Here is a 17,082-nt window from a genome sequence, read left to right as displayed (position 1 = left end):
ATATAACATTTTTTGGAAATTTACCCCTGGACAACGGATCTCACCCACCACCAGACAAGAATCGGTTGACCCCCCCCCCCGGATATTCAAAATCACCCTAATCAGAGCAAGTTTGCCCCTAAAACAAGGCAGATTTTGCAGATTTTTCACTACCCCCCCTGGACAAAATATCCAATATATACTCCACCCCCATGCACAAAAATTTTCTGGAAGAGCCTAATGCATAATTATATGCAAAACTATCACTTTGCTCACAAAGGAATTTTTCCGAAAGTTTATTCCAACAAATTCAAAAATATTTGACGCCCTAAAGTTGAGGCTAACACATTTGGAAATTCTCATCCATGTAAATCTGGTAATTATGGTCTAATTATCTTGAAATGGGTGAAAAATTTAGTGGTGTATTTTTGGAATAACATGGCCCCCGGCGTGCGCATCGAATTGAGGGGGCCAAAAAAATATGTCGCCCACCATGGTTGGGCGACGAAGAAAATTTTCGACTTTTTGCCCTTATTTCACCCCTCTAAACGGTATATATAAGATTTTTCAAAGTAAAAAAAAAAATACTTTGCAAAATATTGGGGGGGCCATGGGGGCCATGAATAATTATTCTTTCGATTTCTTTTCTGTTTGACCCTTAGCGTATAACTCTTAGAATTAAAATTTGGGCTGCGTCGAAGCAAAGTCGAAGGTTTTCTTTCCTTGGTCAGTCAATATGAAGGATTTGGTATTGTTATTATCATAAATAATTTATATTTCAATAAAAAGATGTAAAAAAATTAAGATCGTCCCAACTAATAAGAAACAGTTGTCTCCGCAAAGAAAAATGAGCTGAGAGAGTTTTAATAAAATCTACTACGACATGATAGATACCAGATAATAATTTATTACATATTACTTATATACAAATATGTGAGTATTTTATCATTCTGGTTGTTTATTGCTTTGATGACCTAACAGAAACCAAATCTACAGCCTACAGCCCCTACTGCATCCCCTACAAAAACATTTAATTATAAATCATAACAGAGTATCTACATCTTATTTAAATTAGTACTTCACTCTAAAGTTATTCATGTGCAGCTTGATTGGATAAAAACAGTCTTTTGACTTTAGAGCAACGGGCCCATGAAGAATCATATTTCCTATTTTGAACGAAGATGGTGTTGGTGCATTGTCTCAGCCTTTGTGTGCAATTTCGTACCATTCTACAACAAAGTCAGCCATATGTCGACTCGCTTTACTTTATACATATAGTATATGTCATTAAAGAATACTAAATGTTATTCCAATCACAAATTTGGTGGATGTTTAATATAATATTCTACTAATTGTGATGGAAGTTCGTGTAAAACATTTTGCGCCAAACGAACCCCGTTCGCTGGGTCGTAACGATTCTGTGTCAAGTAATCACGAAATGGTACAAACTGAAAAATAAAAAAGTTTCCAATAAATTTCTTGATTTTGCTTTCGTTATACAGTAACTACCGTATCACTTCGACTAGACGCCCAGGGCGTTAATTAAATTTTTTTAGACTTTAGAAGGGGGCGTTCATTCAAACATTAATAGCAGTGTTCTTTTCTTTACATGGAAAGTTGACTCTCTTAAAAAGTGACCTTGACATCATTACCCGACAATTAATTTTCAAATCTATTCCTAAATCTAAATTTATAAGAACATCCAAATTTTTGAAGCCCTCAGATGTTCTTAACATTTCGAGAGCTTGAACTTGTTCTTATTTCAGCATTTTGTAAGTATTTTTGTGCAATTTCCTCAGAAATTTGACATTCTAGAGCAAAGCATTACAATATGTTCTCAAATTGTTCCTAATATTTTCTTATATAGATAGTGTGCAAGGGGTCAAAAGGAGCGTTACCTGGACAATATCTCTCGCAGCACTTCTTCCTTTGGACGATACTCTGACGTCATCACCATCCAGCTGATCCATTGCTAGACAAAACGAAACAAAACACAGGTTTAAAGTCACGCTTTACAAACGATATACTGTATATTTCTATACACTAAGACCATACTCAAACGTTACGGTTTAGCATCGCTTCGGTGTAGTTTTCAAAGAACAGGAAGTATTCATATTGGTTTTGCTTTACAACGTCTTCTTTTTTTAACGTTTCAAATATTTGGTGTCCACGCAATGTTTTGGAACTGTTTCGTTTAGAAACGTAATGGGCTTTTCCAGAAATAGTCCGTGCCCCCTGTTGAGGGGGATATCCAGGGGGTTAAACATCTACAAGGGAGAGGATATCCAGAGGTATAGTGTCTTTTCAAGTAAAAAATACGAGATCCAGTGGTAAGCATCTTTTAAGAAAGGATATCCAGGAGGTTGAGCATATTTTTATTTGGATATCCAGGGGATATCTTTACTTACCTATCTTTACTAATAAAGTAGGATATCCAGCGGCTTCGATACTTCGAAAAATCAATATCCTCAACAGTGGGGGTAAAATTTGTTTCTGGAAACTGAGCACAGTCTAAACTGTGCAAAAAACCGCTTGCATGTGCTTTTGTAAGTATAGCCGCGCTGTCGTATTAACATTTAGAAAATGAGTGATTTTTAATACCCTTTGAGAAGAAAGTCAAACTTCAACAGAGTTTTCATGACTCGGTACGGATGCAGGGAGCAGAGAGCTGTTCGAGTAACGTAGCTATAGTTCAAAGCAGAGCGAATGATCTATACGTGATCTATGTTCTATTTGACGAAAGAAGGATCTCAGAGAAATTGATTTTTGTTGATTAACCCACCAAAGTTGAACTCAACTCTATACTCTCGGGTACTTAATAGCCGTCCCCCCCCGCTAATTAATTTTTCGAAAATTTTCCACCCAGGACATTCTTATTCCAACCCCCCCGCTTATTAATTTTTGGGAAAATGTTTTTGAAAGTTCCCTTTTTTGTCCTAATTCAGCTGTATTAGCCTCCTTTTCAAAAATTTTCCACCCAGGACATTTTTATTCCAACCCCCCTGCTTATTAAGTTTTGAGATTTTTTCCAACCCCCCCGCTTATTCCAACCCCCCCGGCTATTAGGTACCCGAGAGTATGTATTTACTAAATAATTTTCATACATTGGTCAAAGCAAGGTTTTTTCGTCGGAGATGAAAAATAGATTTTACACAGCAAATTACACATATTCTTGAGGCTTTGGTGACAACTGAAAAGCCTCTTTAAATACTTCTCTGAGACCGAAGAACTTTTAACACTTTTCATAAAGCTGTTACCTGAGAAGTCAGCAGTTCCCACTCCTACGATGATGATGGAGATAGGAAGGTTGGCAGCCTAGAAAAGGAAAATAATTGATTGTTATTTGTCACTTAAGTGTATCCGGCCACGATGCACAAGGTTGTGGGTTCAACCCTCGGTAGGGTTATACCAAAGATTTTGTACTTTGTACAAAAATGGTATTTGATGCTCAGCAGTTAAGAAAATGCTCAAGGCTAAGTGGAGCAATCCAGGGAAAAAGGGCGGCTCTCTCCCCTACCTTCGGGTAGATAGCTATCGAAAGCGGGGCTTCGGGTCACCTCCGACTGCAGTCACAGACTTAATTAGTTTTTCACCATGTAGTAATCGGGCAGTACCCTAGTCATCTGATCATCCTCCGATGAAAAGGTTTCATATGGAATTATGTCATTAGAGGTCTGCGAATCCGACTAAAGTACCCTTTCAAGTAAAGCTTGATGTTTTTTGATTCCGTATGAAATCGATTAGACCCATCAAATATTACTAGGCTAAAATTACAAAAAAAATCTGCGTCTTGAACTTGAAATAAAAATCAAGGAAAAGACGAGCGGATAAAAAGCAACTTGTGTTTCCCAGGCTTTTATTTACGTTACTGATGAACAACAGAGTTTATTATCTGTTACTATCAGTAAGCATAAAAGAGCCGATAACAATAAGCAGCTAACAATGTTGGATAAAATTGATAATATTGACCGTATCTCTATCACTTACGTTGACGATGGCTTCCTTCGTTTGATTCATATCTGTGATAATTCCATCTGTCAAGATCATCAACACGAAATATCTGAGGAAGGAAGGAGTTTATTTGTGTAGGGGTCAAAAGACGGACTTAGGATTCGTTGAAAGTACGCAAGCTGGATGTTATATACACCTATCCTTTTAAAGCGAGAGTTGGCGTCAAAATGTCTGAAACTTTTGCATTGGCATTATCATAGACAAAGAATTCTGGCGTCATTTCATTACCAGACCCCTCAAAAGCCATGTTAAGGGTTGATAAGTGATGATCGATGCGACAGACAGTAGAAAGAGTTGGTTATTGATTTCAAAGGTGATAAAATATACATACTGTTTTCCTTGTGGATTTTGTTGAGCGATTCTAAAAACCAGAAATACATTTATTTTGTTACTGATCATTTCAATTGGTTCCATGAACCAAAAATAGAAGAAGGGAGTCTAATCTTCTGGATTGCGGTGATATTTTAAGGGTATTTAATTTGACGGTTATAGTAATTTCGAGAGCATTCTCAAATCAACAAATTTCCCAAAGATTGCCAGTGTTAAAATAATTGAGCATCTATCTTGATTGAGATTGATTATTAGTGCACTCAATGAAAATTAATTTTAAGAATGAAATGTTTTTTTTACCTTATTGTGTTGTTGATGACCGGCGAGAAATTCGTTGGACCTGTAAATGTATGGTTTAATTGATATAATGATATGACTTGGTAAGTGATTGTACCTTCGCCCGGGTCAACTCATGCCATACAAGAGTGTGGGGAGATATGCCTGGCTTTGTGGCGTGGTCACTATACAGACAACTCCTTCTAATTCGAACTATAACCCCCTCAACTGAAAAGTGTTTTTCACGCTCGAAAGGAAGAAAGGTATGATGTCATCCTTGATTCCAGTAAGGTACTTTTGGCGTACAAACTTTCGCGAGCAGAAACTTTCGCAATTTTCGCGAACTTTTGCCTTTTTCGCGAAAGTAAATGTCTTTGAAAATTCTAAACATAATAATAATAATCGTAATAAATATTAATTTTTCGGCATATTATTATCCTTTAATGCTTTCGGATTTGAGGAATATTTTTCACTTTTAAGGCAATTTTTATTCGAAAATACTCATTTTTGTCCTACGATTCGCGAAAGTTTATGCTGGCGAAAAACATTTTTTCCTCAAATTCGCGAAAGTAAATGTCGTGAATTCCGCAAATTTCTCGAACTCGCGAAAGTTTTCGCTCGCGAAAGTTTGTATGCCTAAAGTAATTGTACCAAGACACCTCAACATCACGGCATCGCGTTTTTACATTTGCACAATTTATATTTTTTATCATTCTATTTGATTTGAGACGAGTCCCTCAATATTTCATGAATCGAAGTTAATTATAATAGTTCAAAAAAAGAAAGATCGAAAAAATGGGTGTTTACCATAGAGTTGGACACTTCTGATTGAATGATAGTACGCCCCAATGATGTTTTGAACGCCTTGACAAAATGGATTTTGCGGATTGAAATTCTGAAATAGAAGGAAGCAATCATACTTTCAACGGTATGAGCAAGGAGGGGTAAGCCTTAACGAACAAACAATCATTTGAATGAGTTGGGTCATGGATTCCCCTTTTCGAAGTAAAGTGACTAAACACTCACTCGACTAAAAGCGAGGAGCTTCAGAGAGAAAATTAACACAAAATTCTTGAACTTTTGGTGGAAAATGCAGAATTTTAAGACGGAAAAAACTCTTTATATACTTTACTGTGCCGGGAGAGGCGGGTCAACTTTTAACACTATTGATTTGGGACTATTTTTTACGTATTTGTGATCAATAATCAGACTAATAAAAAGGGTCATATGAAAAAGTCACTTACCAATGCGAAATCATGCAACACCGTTTGAGAAGGTGGAATTTTGGCACCGAAACCGTACGCTGGGAATCGTTTATCCCTAAAACAAATCAAAAACATTATACTGCTTATCAAGAAAATTATTATTCATATCAATGAAGTGCCATTACAACCTAGGTATTGTTTGACAACCTTGTGACTCCCTTGGAATCCCAGGCAATTTTAGGATCATACCCCTATGGAATTCCACTGCATTTCAGAACCTTCCAACAAAAAAGGAACTCATTAAATATTAAACTCATTAACAAGGGGTGCATCGATTTTTTCTGGAAAACCCCAACGAAATAGAAACGAGAAAACAAGAAAATTTAAGTAAAAGCGCTACGCTGGTAGAAAACGCTATTTGTAAGTTTTATGAACGTTAGGGACGTCCGATTGACGTTTTAATGATAGATGGAGAAGTTCTTACGTGTCATAGTCTTCCAGCACGCCACCGATCGCATCGAGAGCTTGTACGTATTGACTTGGTTGGTTTTGCGTGTTATAATGTAAAGAGTCTGGTCTGTTTGGTTCACCTGAAAGAATGGTAAATTTAATTCATTGCTATTTAAATATATTAATTCTCATCTCGAACAAGTTTGCTGGTCCCTTCAGTTAATAATGCCTTATAATCCTTACTCTATATCTCGTAATTTCTAGGTATGGAGACTCAAATATGATGTAGAAAGACAGACAGACAGCTTTGACAAAGCAGAATAAACAAAACAATTTCTCAAAATTTGTGCTCGCGCGGCACAGGAGGGGTTGTTCTTTTTTTTTGTTTAAAAATGCTGTGTATCAAGCAAATGATGGGAGATTGAAATTGAAATTGCTCAATGAAAGTTTAAGAGGTTGATTTTAAAGGAATTTCAGTATTCCTAAAAGCAGATCCGTTTAGTTTACTCTTTTGATAATCAGTTTTATATTCATTTATTTTTTATATTCAGGATAGGAGACTCAATTTCAAGGTTAACTCTTGTGTCAGCATTTAAAAAATCACAATAGAAGGCTAATTAAGAAAACAGCGACCACCAATTAATTAAGATCGGAAATCGATCTCATTAATCAACGAATTATAATTGAATGTCACTTACCGTTCGACGCAGTGAAGTCGATGGCCACTATGAAATTCAATTCGATTCTAAAATCAAATAATCACAAAATGCTCAAAATAATCTCGGCAACATTTTCAGGTTAAATCTCAAGGGGCTGAATTTATTTTTGACATTCTCAAAGAAAAACTTGGTTTGAAAAACTAATTTCCCGTAGGACAAAAAGACAAGGGAAACGTCCCCATGGGTCCCAGCCTAAAAACCAAGCAGTTTTCCACATGGAAAGCAGTTTTAATGTGACTGACTCCATGACCTGCTGTTGGTAATTAATTCACACCAATGGAGTCTTTACTTGGTAGATTTAAAAATTAAACAAACCCCAAAGTAACTTACCCTTTGGACATCAACTCGACGAACGAAGGTTTCTTTTCCACTGTACATTGCTCAAGATGTATCTACAAAATAAACAATCAAAGTTAGCTTTGTGTAGATAGAATGTTCTCTGTCACACGTGTTCAATACAGAAAAAACTTCTGTTTCACCAGACCCTATAATTATATTTATATACCTATAATTTGTGAGCTGTAAATTATTAAATTTGAATCTGAATTTGAATCGCCCATCTAAGGCACATGATTTTATCATCGTCAGCGACCTTAGTGCAGTCGTTGAACATCCGGCTATGGTTCAATCTTCAGCCGGGTCATACCAAAGACATCACACTTAGTAAAAGAATGGTACTCGATGCCTTTCAACGATACTCAGCAATTAAGGAATAGATCAAGGGTAAGTGGAGCAATCCAGGGAGAAACCTAAAACCCTACTTTTGGATAGATAGCTATTGAAAGCAGAGCCTTCGAATGGCCTCTGATTGCAGTCGCAGACTTACTTACTTAGCCGCTCCATTTCACCTCCACTGGTTGAAGTATTCTACCCAGGTTACTGATGGGAAAATTTGGCTTCCTGAAAGATGTTTTTGTGCAACCAATAACGTTATAATGAAACTCACCGTTCCTGAGTTTTTATACTTTTTGCTTTTAGCTTTCTTCTTGGCATTGATAAGCTAAAATCGGAAAGGGAATTACCATAAAACCGACCATTATAAATAAGCCCTCCAAAATTTCAAATTTTCGAATGTGCGTACACAAAACCAAGTGATATATTGAAATGTCACCGGAAAAACACTCAAGCCATCAAGACTACGGTATCAAATAAGGTCTTTGATTCGCCTAATAATTATGGTGAAAATTCGTAAAACTAACTTGTGATGTTTTAAACACAAATGCTAACACTCGTGCTATTTAAAACAGTTTAACAAAATCTGTGCCACGGTAATTTTCAAAAACACTGCCTTTCCTTTTACTCTTTCTACCCGCGTTAAATACTTGCGTAGTTGTATAAGTGTAATAAGGTACACATCCATATATCCAATTAAATAACATTTTTAAATAGGTCCTAATCATTTAAATTGAAGAAAAGTTCGTCAAAAAAAATAAAAAATACCAACCTCGTAAGTGTATCGATTGTTGGCTTTGTAATCAATGAGTTCTTTTGCTGATGTTTCAAAACTACCGATAAAGTCAGAACTGTAAAAAAGAAAGACAATGTTAGACTCATTCCCTAGACTAGCAGTCTGTTAATTAATCATGTCAGAGGGCGGGAGCATAAGGGCGGCGGGCATATGCAACAGTAGAAGCTACGTAACAAAACTCCTCCTACCGACAAATGTTCTTTCTACGCTTACTTAACTCTTACGCTCACTTTCCCGCGTGATATCATGCAATTCCGACTGGCGTGTCAGTCTACTCTTTCCCCCGATCTGTCTCGATAGTAAAACATTTAATACATTGAAATGGCAGATTTAAAGAGCTTAATAAATATCACTACTGTAAAAACTTAAATTACCTTCCATCGTTATCCCAATCAAAGCACGAGACTCGAATTGTTCTAGAAAAGAAAAAAAAGAAAAAAGATCAAAACACTAGCTAATTGGTGTAACCAACTGTGAATGAATTATCCTTCAAATTTTCTTTAACCTTATCTGTCCCATGTGCCCAATGTGTTGCCCCACTAGACCATTACATCCGCGGGGAAGATAGGGTTTAAGAGGAATCATTATCCAAGAACTTTCATATGTAATACAGTGTACATCTTCTTATTATATACCTAGCGATAGTAAAAAAACTAGACCTGAAAGCTATGAATACTTGATTAGTGAGTGGCTCACCTTTGAAGATCACCATTGCAAAGTGTACGAACAGCAATACGAAAGGGTTTCCATGCAGGATTCAAATTCTGTGTGATGATTTCGGTTTTGTGCACTTTGGTGAAGCTGAAAAAAGAAAAAGAATGTGCTTAAGCAGCTACATATGGTAGACTGGAGCCATTTTTAATCCATAGTTGCTAATTGATAATATGTAATAGTCACAGGATAATATTTGTGCGAGATCTGTTTTATTCGCAACATGAAAAAAGTGGTACTCCCGTGCGGGGAATCGAACCCCGACTGCCTGGGTGATCAGAAATCCTAACCACTAGACCACACGGAATATTTGTGGTGATAGGCATTGATATTTTCTACCATACGACGACTTAAAATTGACGTAAAAAGTAAGGGAGCTGAGACCATTATGAGGAGATAATGTTTATGAGAAAGTTTGAATTCTTACGAGTTGTCTTCGTTGCATTTCTCAAATATTAGATATGGATCAGATTTCCCGAAGAAATCTTTCTTGTCCAAATTCTTGCCACATAGTGAAATGAGAAGCTCATCCTAAAGAAAGAGGAAATTACTGTCGTCAGTAGAATCGAATTGTGGTCTGTTAAAGCCTATCTACTAATGATAGAACTATATTTTAGAACTAGTTTCTGATATACCGATTCTTACATACACGCTTTTTCTTTTATAAGAATAACTTCTATAAGAATATCAGGGTGAAATTTCGGGTTTAAAACAATAGTCCTATTGTTTAAAACAATAGAAAAATAAGAATAATGCTCACCCTCAACCAAAGTACACTATTCTTATAAAAAAAAAGCGTCTATATAGAGATCCAGGGACTTAGAAAAAGAGTTTAGATCTGTCAGATTTCATTTTTGAAATAGTGTATGAATTAAGAGCTATAAATATTAATAATTATTAATACTTATTAGGTATCAATACCATTCATACTTCATTTGATACAAACAAAACTTACAGTGCTGTTTCCAACTTCCTCACTTCGAACTAAAAATGAGGATAGGTTGACGAACATTTACTTGGCAAGTTCAATACAGTAAAAGTAATAAAATGTAATGCCATAAATTTTCTACGAAACCCCCGGGGGGGGGGGCACTTGATTCAAAAACGACCATACGTGCGGCCCAAAATTAGGTCCTTTGAAATCGGACCTTTACAGTGCAGAGAAAATCCATTTTCTGGGAAAATATGGTCAGATTTACGAAACAAAACTTGATTTTCTGATGCATAGCATAATACAAAGCTTCACTTACTGATAATGGTACCGGCACTTTTCTTCTTGTAATTTGTATTCCTGAAGACAACAAAAGTGAAAGCTTTGGTTCAAAAATCAACAAATATATAATCGAATAAAAATGAGGTTCATCGTGGGTGCCCAGATAACATGCATCTAATTGAAAACTAAATCGTCTGGACACCCTTGTTACACTTAACTAAAAACATGCAGAAAGTGAATAAGGACTGACCTTTCTTTGTCCTTTGTGCTGGGTGTTCTGAAAACGAAGAAGTAAGGGATGAAAGTGACGTTTCGTTAAGTTTAGAGGTATAAGAATTCAGAAAGGGTGTCCAGAAAATCGTAGCTAAGAAAACCGAAGATTTTAAGAGTAGGCCAACTCACTGTAAAGGGTGTTCAACTTTTCCGCCATGTTCTCCAACGATCGAACCTAATGACGTCACAAAACATCCCAGAAAGTCCTAAAAAATCGTAAGAACATAAAAACGTAGAAGTTGCAATTAGTTAGAAAAATTGCTTTCGTGCGTCGGGTTGATCTTTATCCAAAGCTCTTTTTCAACCTTTTCAGCCGTTTACAATTGCAGAAAAGCTAAAAAAAGAGAAACTTAAAATAATATAGGGACAAAGGAAATTCAAAACTTCCTTAACTCGAACAAATTTGTTTTCCTCGTGCATGTTATGGAAACTTCACTGTACTAAGTCTTGTATCAATCAACAGATTCCAGACGCACCCCTCGCTTGCCGGGTGATTTATCTCCAAACTTTGACAGAATCGGAAAGTACATTAACGGAAGAAATTTTGGCGGGAATTTAATTAGGCGGATGGGCAGAAAAATTAATTTTGGCGGGAATTCAATTTGGCGGATGATGAGATTCAAGGATTAAAATTAAGGTGAAAATGTGCAAAATAGCCCCTTTTATGACCTAAATAGCAAAAATCCGAGCAAAATTTGAGAAAACTTTAATTTGGCGGATGGCCGGAAAAATTAAATTAGGCGGGAACTTAATTTGGCGGATTTTGGCCAAAACCGCTAAATCCACCAAATTTTCTTTCCGCCAAAATTTCTTCCTTTAATGTACGCAAATGTGAAAAATGCTTTTGAAGTAACAATGAAACAATAAACGAACGTGATTTTTGACGTTATTGGAGGAGCTGTCTTCATCATAAACTTCAAACTTGATCATTTGTTGTTCCTCGAAATAATAATCGACAGTGAAAGATTTGACGAAAGTTGGATTTAATTCATTCTTCATCACCTCCGTTTGACCAATCTGAGAGAGAAAGAAAATGTCAAGAATCTTGGTTCCCAACCATATCATTGATTTCCTTCACCTATACATACTTAAAACTTCGGAAGGTTTTTACATTAACATTTAAGTTACTTCTTTTGCCCAAAATCTTCTGTATAAAGGTTTTTGGCTCTGGATTTTATAAATATATTCCACCAGGTTATTCCGCCGGCTATTACGCAATTCAAATTTCACTGCAATAAAGGTAAATTGTTTCAGTTCAACTCAAGCAATCCAAAGACCATCGTTTTCGGGTCATTGGTGATCAATACTGACCTCGCCCAAATAACGGGTTCATGTTGGACGCGGGGAAATCTTGATTACCTACTAAGCATTGCGAGGATAAATGAAAGGAAAAGCGAGATTATGTATCGGAGATATTCTACGGCTACGGTTGCGGGGCTGCCCGTACGGGTCGTCACCAAAGGCGACATGTCGTTGTCTACTTTGCTCTGTACGGGAAAAACACCAAAACTCCGTATAAGTAAAGTCGACATAATGCCGTATGTCAAATATTGAACTTGCTTTCACCCGCCATTACTTGCCTTACTCGCCATTTCCCTCGCCACTTTAGCCGTAGCCGTAGAGAATTCCAGTTACATAATCTCGCTAAAGATTGAAAACTTCTTCGAACGCACCTTGACCCATTGCCCTTGCATCATGGAAACGATGACAACTGCAATAAAAAATATTAAATGGAATTTAAAGAGGGTCAAATTTCGACGCGACATTAAAATAAAAGAAATCTTCAATGAAAATGTGAAAGTGTGAATATACTATACTAAAACTTACATGGATCAGATTTGGAAAAGACATCGAGATCTAACAGGTTCCTGAAACACAAAATGGTGAAACACCATAATATAACATAACAAATTAAAGCGCTAAAACATCATCAGCTGCTCTAGGATTAACACTAATTATATTGTCAAGAAGTTCAAACTTGAGTATGAGAACTCGTTAGCTCTCCTGAGCTAAAAATCGAAAAGAAATTATTGTGTTCATTATTCAGTGATCAAAGCAAGGTCTTGAAATTTTGGTGAATTGTAAAGAGTTTTGAAAGGGAAAAGCTTTTTTTATATACTTCGCTGAGACGCCAGAACTTTCATCACTGAATTATTCTACTAGAGCAAATGAAACACTCCCTACTTGCAAGCGATTGTGATTTCAATTTTGGATAATGGAGGTCCAACAGGCTGAACGTGTGGTCTGTAATTCATTTGCATTTGGGTCTGTTGTGGTGGAGGTTGACCAGGACCGGGTTGTTGGTAGCCCATCTGTTGACCAGGTACTGCTTGTTGTCCAGGGTAGGAAGCTTGACCGCCACCACCTCCTCCAGGGTAGGGAGCCTGACCGCCACCACCACTTCCAGGGTAGGGTGCTTGCTGCTGACCAGGTGGCGGTTGACCATAGGGTTGTTGTTGTTGTTGTGATGGATTGTATATTGACATTTTTATTGTTTTTTTTTTTTTCGGTTTTATTATTTTACTGGAAAGATAAAAATAGATACATACATAAGCAAAAGACACGTACAATATTTGCAGAAAATCAAAATATCATTTTACCTAACCCCACTTTATTTGGTATAACAATAATAATATCATACAAATATTACATAAAATCTTAAAGCAGTACAAAATAAGAAGTATATAATAAATGTTAAAAACTTAACAGTACAGAGTGCTATAATATGTTACAAATAAATCTTTTATATAAAATATCTACAGGTATTATCATACAAAAACATTTCATTTCTGAAAATAATGTTATATCAAAAATTAAAATATCTCTGAAAAAAAGAGGCAAAAATTAATATAATCTCAAATTATCTAGATTTCATCTAAACGAAAAAGGTTAGAAAAGGAAAAATGCAGTAAAAAGTAAATAAAAATCAATGAAAGCTGCGCTTCGTGGAAAGTCCAGTTTAATTTGGTTTATAATAGAGATGACTTAAAATGTCATTGTCACCAAGGACTGAACACACCATGATCAAGCTGTCAAAATGTGAAATCGAGAATCAACTTCATTTTATCCTGAGCTGTTTCGAAGAAAGTTTCGAGCAAGTTATGTAAATATTGTCGTGCCCTGAATTCAGAAATCCTCCTGTTCTTGCCATCCGCGACTGAAAGATGAGATCTCATCTCGCACTGGTTCATTGACCAACTGATACACGATATAATACGTTTACCACGTCAACTCTTTAGTTCTCCACTCAGGGGCTGTAAGCGGGTGGCGGTGGGTTGGGTTTGACGCCATGTTTCTCCATAGACTCAACAAGTTGATCAGGAAGTTCGTGAAGGACGTCTTTCGCAAGACGTACGCCGCTCATTGGATCGTACGTACTGTTCTTCATGTAATCGCGAAACGGAACGAACTACGAAATATAACGTGAAAATATCAGAACTGAACATCAGAAAATTCAATAACAGACTTCTATATCACTTTCTTCAGGGAGTATATCATACGATTGAGTTTATTTAACCTTCTTACCTGCACGATATCTCGCTCAGCAACTCTTCCGCGACAATCCGTCAGGCGGACATCATCACCGTCCAAAACTTCCATCGCTAGAAAAGTAAAAAATGGCATTATTCTAGCAGTTTAGTTAAAATATAGACCTTCACTCCATATCTGTAATGGGTTCAGTGAGTTAAGTCCAACCGAAAGCAGCTCCAGGTCAAAGCCATACTTCCTTCTCCCTTCAGAACAATGTTGTACAAGAAAGAAAGATGGGTTCAGTGGGTGAAAGCTAGTCTTCCGGCTTTGTGTCATAGGTTTTGTAATGTTTGCATGCTTTTACAAATATAATAAGAGAAAACATACCATCAAAGTCAGCATTTCCAACTCCTACGATAATGATTGACATCGGGAGCTTGGCTGCCTGTCATGAGAAAAAGAAATTAAAATAAATAAATCATTTTTCATTATGAGCCAATCACCGTCGAAATTACTCAGTGAGCTAAGTATTCCAGGAATCTGTTTCAAGAACACCGGGGAGATGGTTTCTAGAAGGCTGACCTCTCTGGATTTATGTCGATATCCCCCATCTTTGGTTCTCATAGACCTTTTCATAAATTACGTCACGAACATCACTTGCCTCGTATTCAAGCAATTTTCATGGGACATTAAATGATTTTTTTTATGAATAGAAAGTCGTTGTAATAAAATCCACTGGGAGTTAATCACCGTGGCAGTAATTTTAAAACGGGGCAAGTGATGTTCGTGACGTAATTTATGAAAAGATCTATTGACCCCTGGAATTTTCCAATACCTCAAACACTGGTGTAAATTTCTTTGAGGAAAAGGCATTTTGTAAAAGGGAGGCGAATCGTGAAATCGTGAAATCGTGAAAATGCACTTAAAATGAAATTTTATTTGGAGAAATAGAAAACAATCTTGCCCCCGGTAGCTACGACACTGATTAAATTGATACCCACCTCTACGATAGCTTCTTTCGTTCGTTCCATATCTGTAATGATACCATCTGTTATGATCAGAAGAATGAAGTATCTATAGGGTAAAAAGAAAATCAAAATGTCTTTAGAGTGAGTTTGTAAAAAGAAAAATGAAAATTTGAGTTGAAATCAGTTTGCTGTTTTGTATTGATATAATCAAATGACGCAAGTTTAAAAGTAAATTATATTAATATTAAATAAGCCAGATTCTTGAAATTTTAAGACGAAAAAAGCCTCTTTATATTCTTAGCTGAAACGGAAATCCGTGCGAGACGATAAAGAACTCTATACGCTGATAAGAAAAATATTGATTTTCATTAATTAGTTCACTTACTGAGTGATGCCTTGTCGCATGGATTGTCTTGCAATACTAAAAACAAAATAATAAAAATAATGGTCATTTCAGATGATTATGAAAAAGTCAGTATGTTCAGAACTTTGATACTATGGAAAATCAATGCACCAACCTCGTCCTCGTGTATCCCAGGCTTTATTTACGTTATTGATGGACGCTATCAGTAAGCATTAATTGTTGATGCGAAGGGAACTACAACAAGCCATGAATAAAAAAGTTACCTGGATGCACTGTTTATGACTGGTGAAAAGTTTGTTGGACCTAAAGAAAAAACAATAAGAACATTGTTTACAAGAATTAGAATACTTAAGTGTTCAAAGTAAGGATTTTGTCTGAGACAGAAAATAGTTTCTACATAGCAATTAGCACATATTCTTGAAATTTTGGTGAATTATGCAGGATTCTGAGACGGAAAAGCCTATATATACTAAAGAGATACAGTGAAGCCTTCATGACTTTAACACGCGTACAAGGAATACATATATGTTCAAGTTAAGGGAATTTCGAATCATGGAGTAAGGTTTATAAGGCATTGTTAACTGAAGGGACTAGCAAATTTCGAGTTCGAGTTTATTAGTAGAACTTCGAGTTACAGAGGTTCGAGTTGAAAGAGGATACACAGTAGTTATGTTGAGTTGATTCTATCTCTATACGATCCCGGAAAAAAATAATAATACAAAAAGTATACTAAATAATGATATCACACTAACCATAAAGCTGGACATTTGCGATCGAATTGTAATAAGCTGCAATAACACCGTCTATACCATGGCAGTGAGGATTTGCTGGGTTGAAGTTCTAAAAATTGTTTAAAGAGGTTGAAAATATTTAAAAAACTAAAATATAAACTATTATAAAACAAACTGAATAATGCACAAGAAAACAATATCATCTTACCAGTGCAAATTCATGGGAGACATTCCAATTAGGTGGTAGTTTTGCACCGAAACCATAAGCAGGAAACAATTTATCCCTAAAATGAAGAATTAAAAATACATTCCATTTATTAAATCTAAATTTAGCGGTAATCAAAGGTTAAAGGATATTAATAAAAAACTTTGATGCTGTGTTTTATACCTTAAGGGAACTAATTTTCGCTGGAACTATTGCAAAACTGCAAAAATTAGAATCCGCAAATTACAAATTTGGTCATTTTTATCACAATCATTGAAAAATCTCCAGGAAAAATGAAAGAAATATGTCCAAAGCAGGGCACAACCGTGAAAATTGATTCCACCGTGAAATACAATTTTTCTAATGCTTTTTTATCTACAATAATAAGTTCTTGCAAAAATTAAGTTTTCTTAATACTCTAGTATCTCTACTCACGTATCATAATCCTCAATGACACCACCGAGAGCTTGCAGAGCTTGCACATAATCACTTGGTTTGTTCGGTGAACTATAATGGAGTGATTGAGGTGTTCTTGGATCCCCATTTGATGCTGTGAAGTCTATAGCTACGACGAAAGCAAGTTCCAGTCTAGAAGGAGAGTGATAAAATTAGTACAATATCTTTGATAAAATATATCTTATAAAATTTGATAAAAAACTAGCAATTGAACTTAACCTTGAAACAGTTTGTAAATTATCTACTCTCATA

The 17,082-nt window shown here is 36.0% G+C and overlaps 2 protein-coding genes across 3 annotated transcripts in view; both read right to left on the bottom strand.

Moving 5' to 3' along the window:
* Window positions 1-733: 733 nt before the first annotated feature.
* LOC136817854 (copine-9-like) lies at window positions 734-13,154 on the bottom strand. 2 transcript variants are annotated; one of them, XM_067074189.1, is made up of 24 exons: window positions 12,820-13,154; window positions 12,463-12,503; window positions 12,309-12,346; window positions 11,509-11,652; window positions 10,765-10,841; window positions 10,613-10,639; window positions 10,400-10,440; window positions 10,105-10,133; window positions 9,577-9,680; window positions 9,135-9,239; window positions 8,813-8,854; window positions 8,415-8,493; window positions 7,917-7,970; window positions 7,301-7,362; window positions 6,950-6,996; window positions 6,286-6,391; window positions 5,841-5,916; window positions 5,404-5,491; window positions 4,621-4,660; window positions 4,322-4,351; window positions 3,967-4,039; window positions 3,237-3,294; window positions 1,878-1,951; window positions 734-1,427 (listed from the first exon to the last, which is right to left on the bottom strand). In XM_067074189.1, the coding sequence occupies exons 1-24, from the start codon at window positions 13,119-13,121 to the stop codon at window positions 1,293-1,295; spliced, it is 1,872 nt and encodes a 623-aa protein (XP_066930290.1). In that variant the 5' UTR covers window positions 13,122-13,154; the 3' UTR covers window positions 734-1,292. The 2 variants fall into 2 exon arrangements, with proteins under 2 accessions (XP_066930290.1, XP_066930296.1); XM_067074195.1 differs by lacking the exon at window positions 10,613-10,639 and having other exon boundaries at window positions 737-1,427.
* A 74-nt stretch (window positions 13,155-13,228) lies between these two features.
* The window catches only part of LOC136817867 (copine-8-like), a gene marked incomplete in the record, with an annotated part of 8,714 nt that continues 4,860 nt past the window's right edge, over window positions 13,229-17,082 (bottom strand). Inside the window, 9 exon segments of the mRNA XM_067074203.1 lie at window positions 13,229-14,044; window positions 14,161-14,237; window positions 14,494-14,551; window positions 15,108-15,180; window positions 15,460-15,495; window positions 15,702-15,741; window positions 16,191-16,278; window positions 16,378-16,453; window positions 16,810-16,962. Of these exon segments, the coding sequence (XP_066930304.1) occupies window positions 13,883-14,044; window positions 14,161-14,237; window positions 14,494-14,551; window positions 15,108-15,180; window positions 15,460-15,495; window positions 15,702-15,741; window positions 16,191-16,278; window positions 16,378-16,453; window positions 16,810-16,962 (763 nt within the window).

The sequence above is a fragment of the Clytia hemisphaerica genome, unplaced genomic scaffold (genome assembly GCF_902728285.1).
Source record: "Clytia hemisphaerica strain Z4C2 unplaced genomic scaffold, Clytia hemisphaerica genome assembly, whole genome shotgun sequence".
Classification (NCBI taxonomy): Eukaryota; Metazoa; Cnidaria; class Hydrozoa; order Leptothecata; family Clytiidae; genus Clytia; species Clytia hemisphaerica.
Note: the sequence above shows the minus strand (reverse complement) of the source record. Positions and strands in the feature narration are given on the sequence as shown.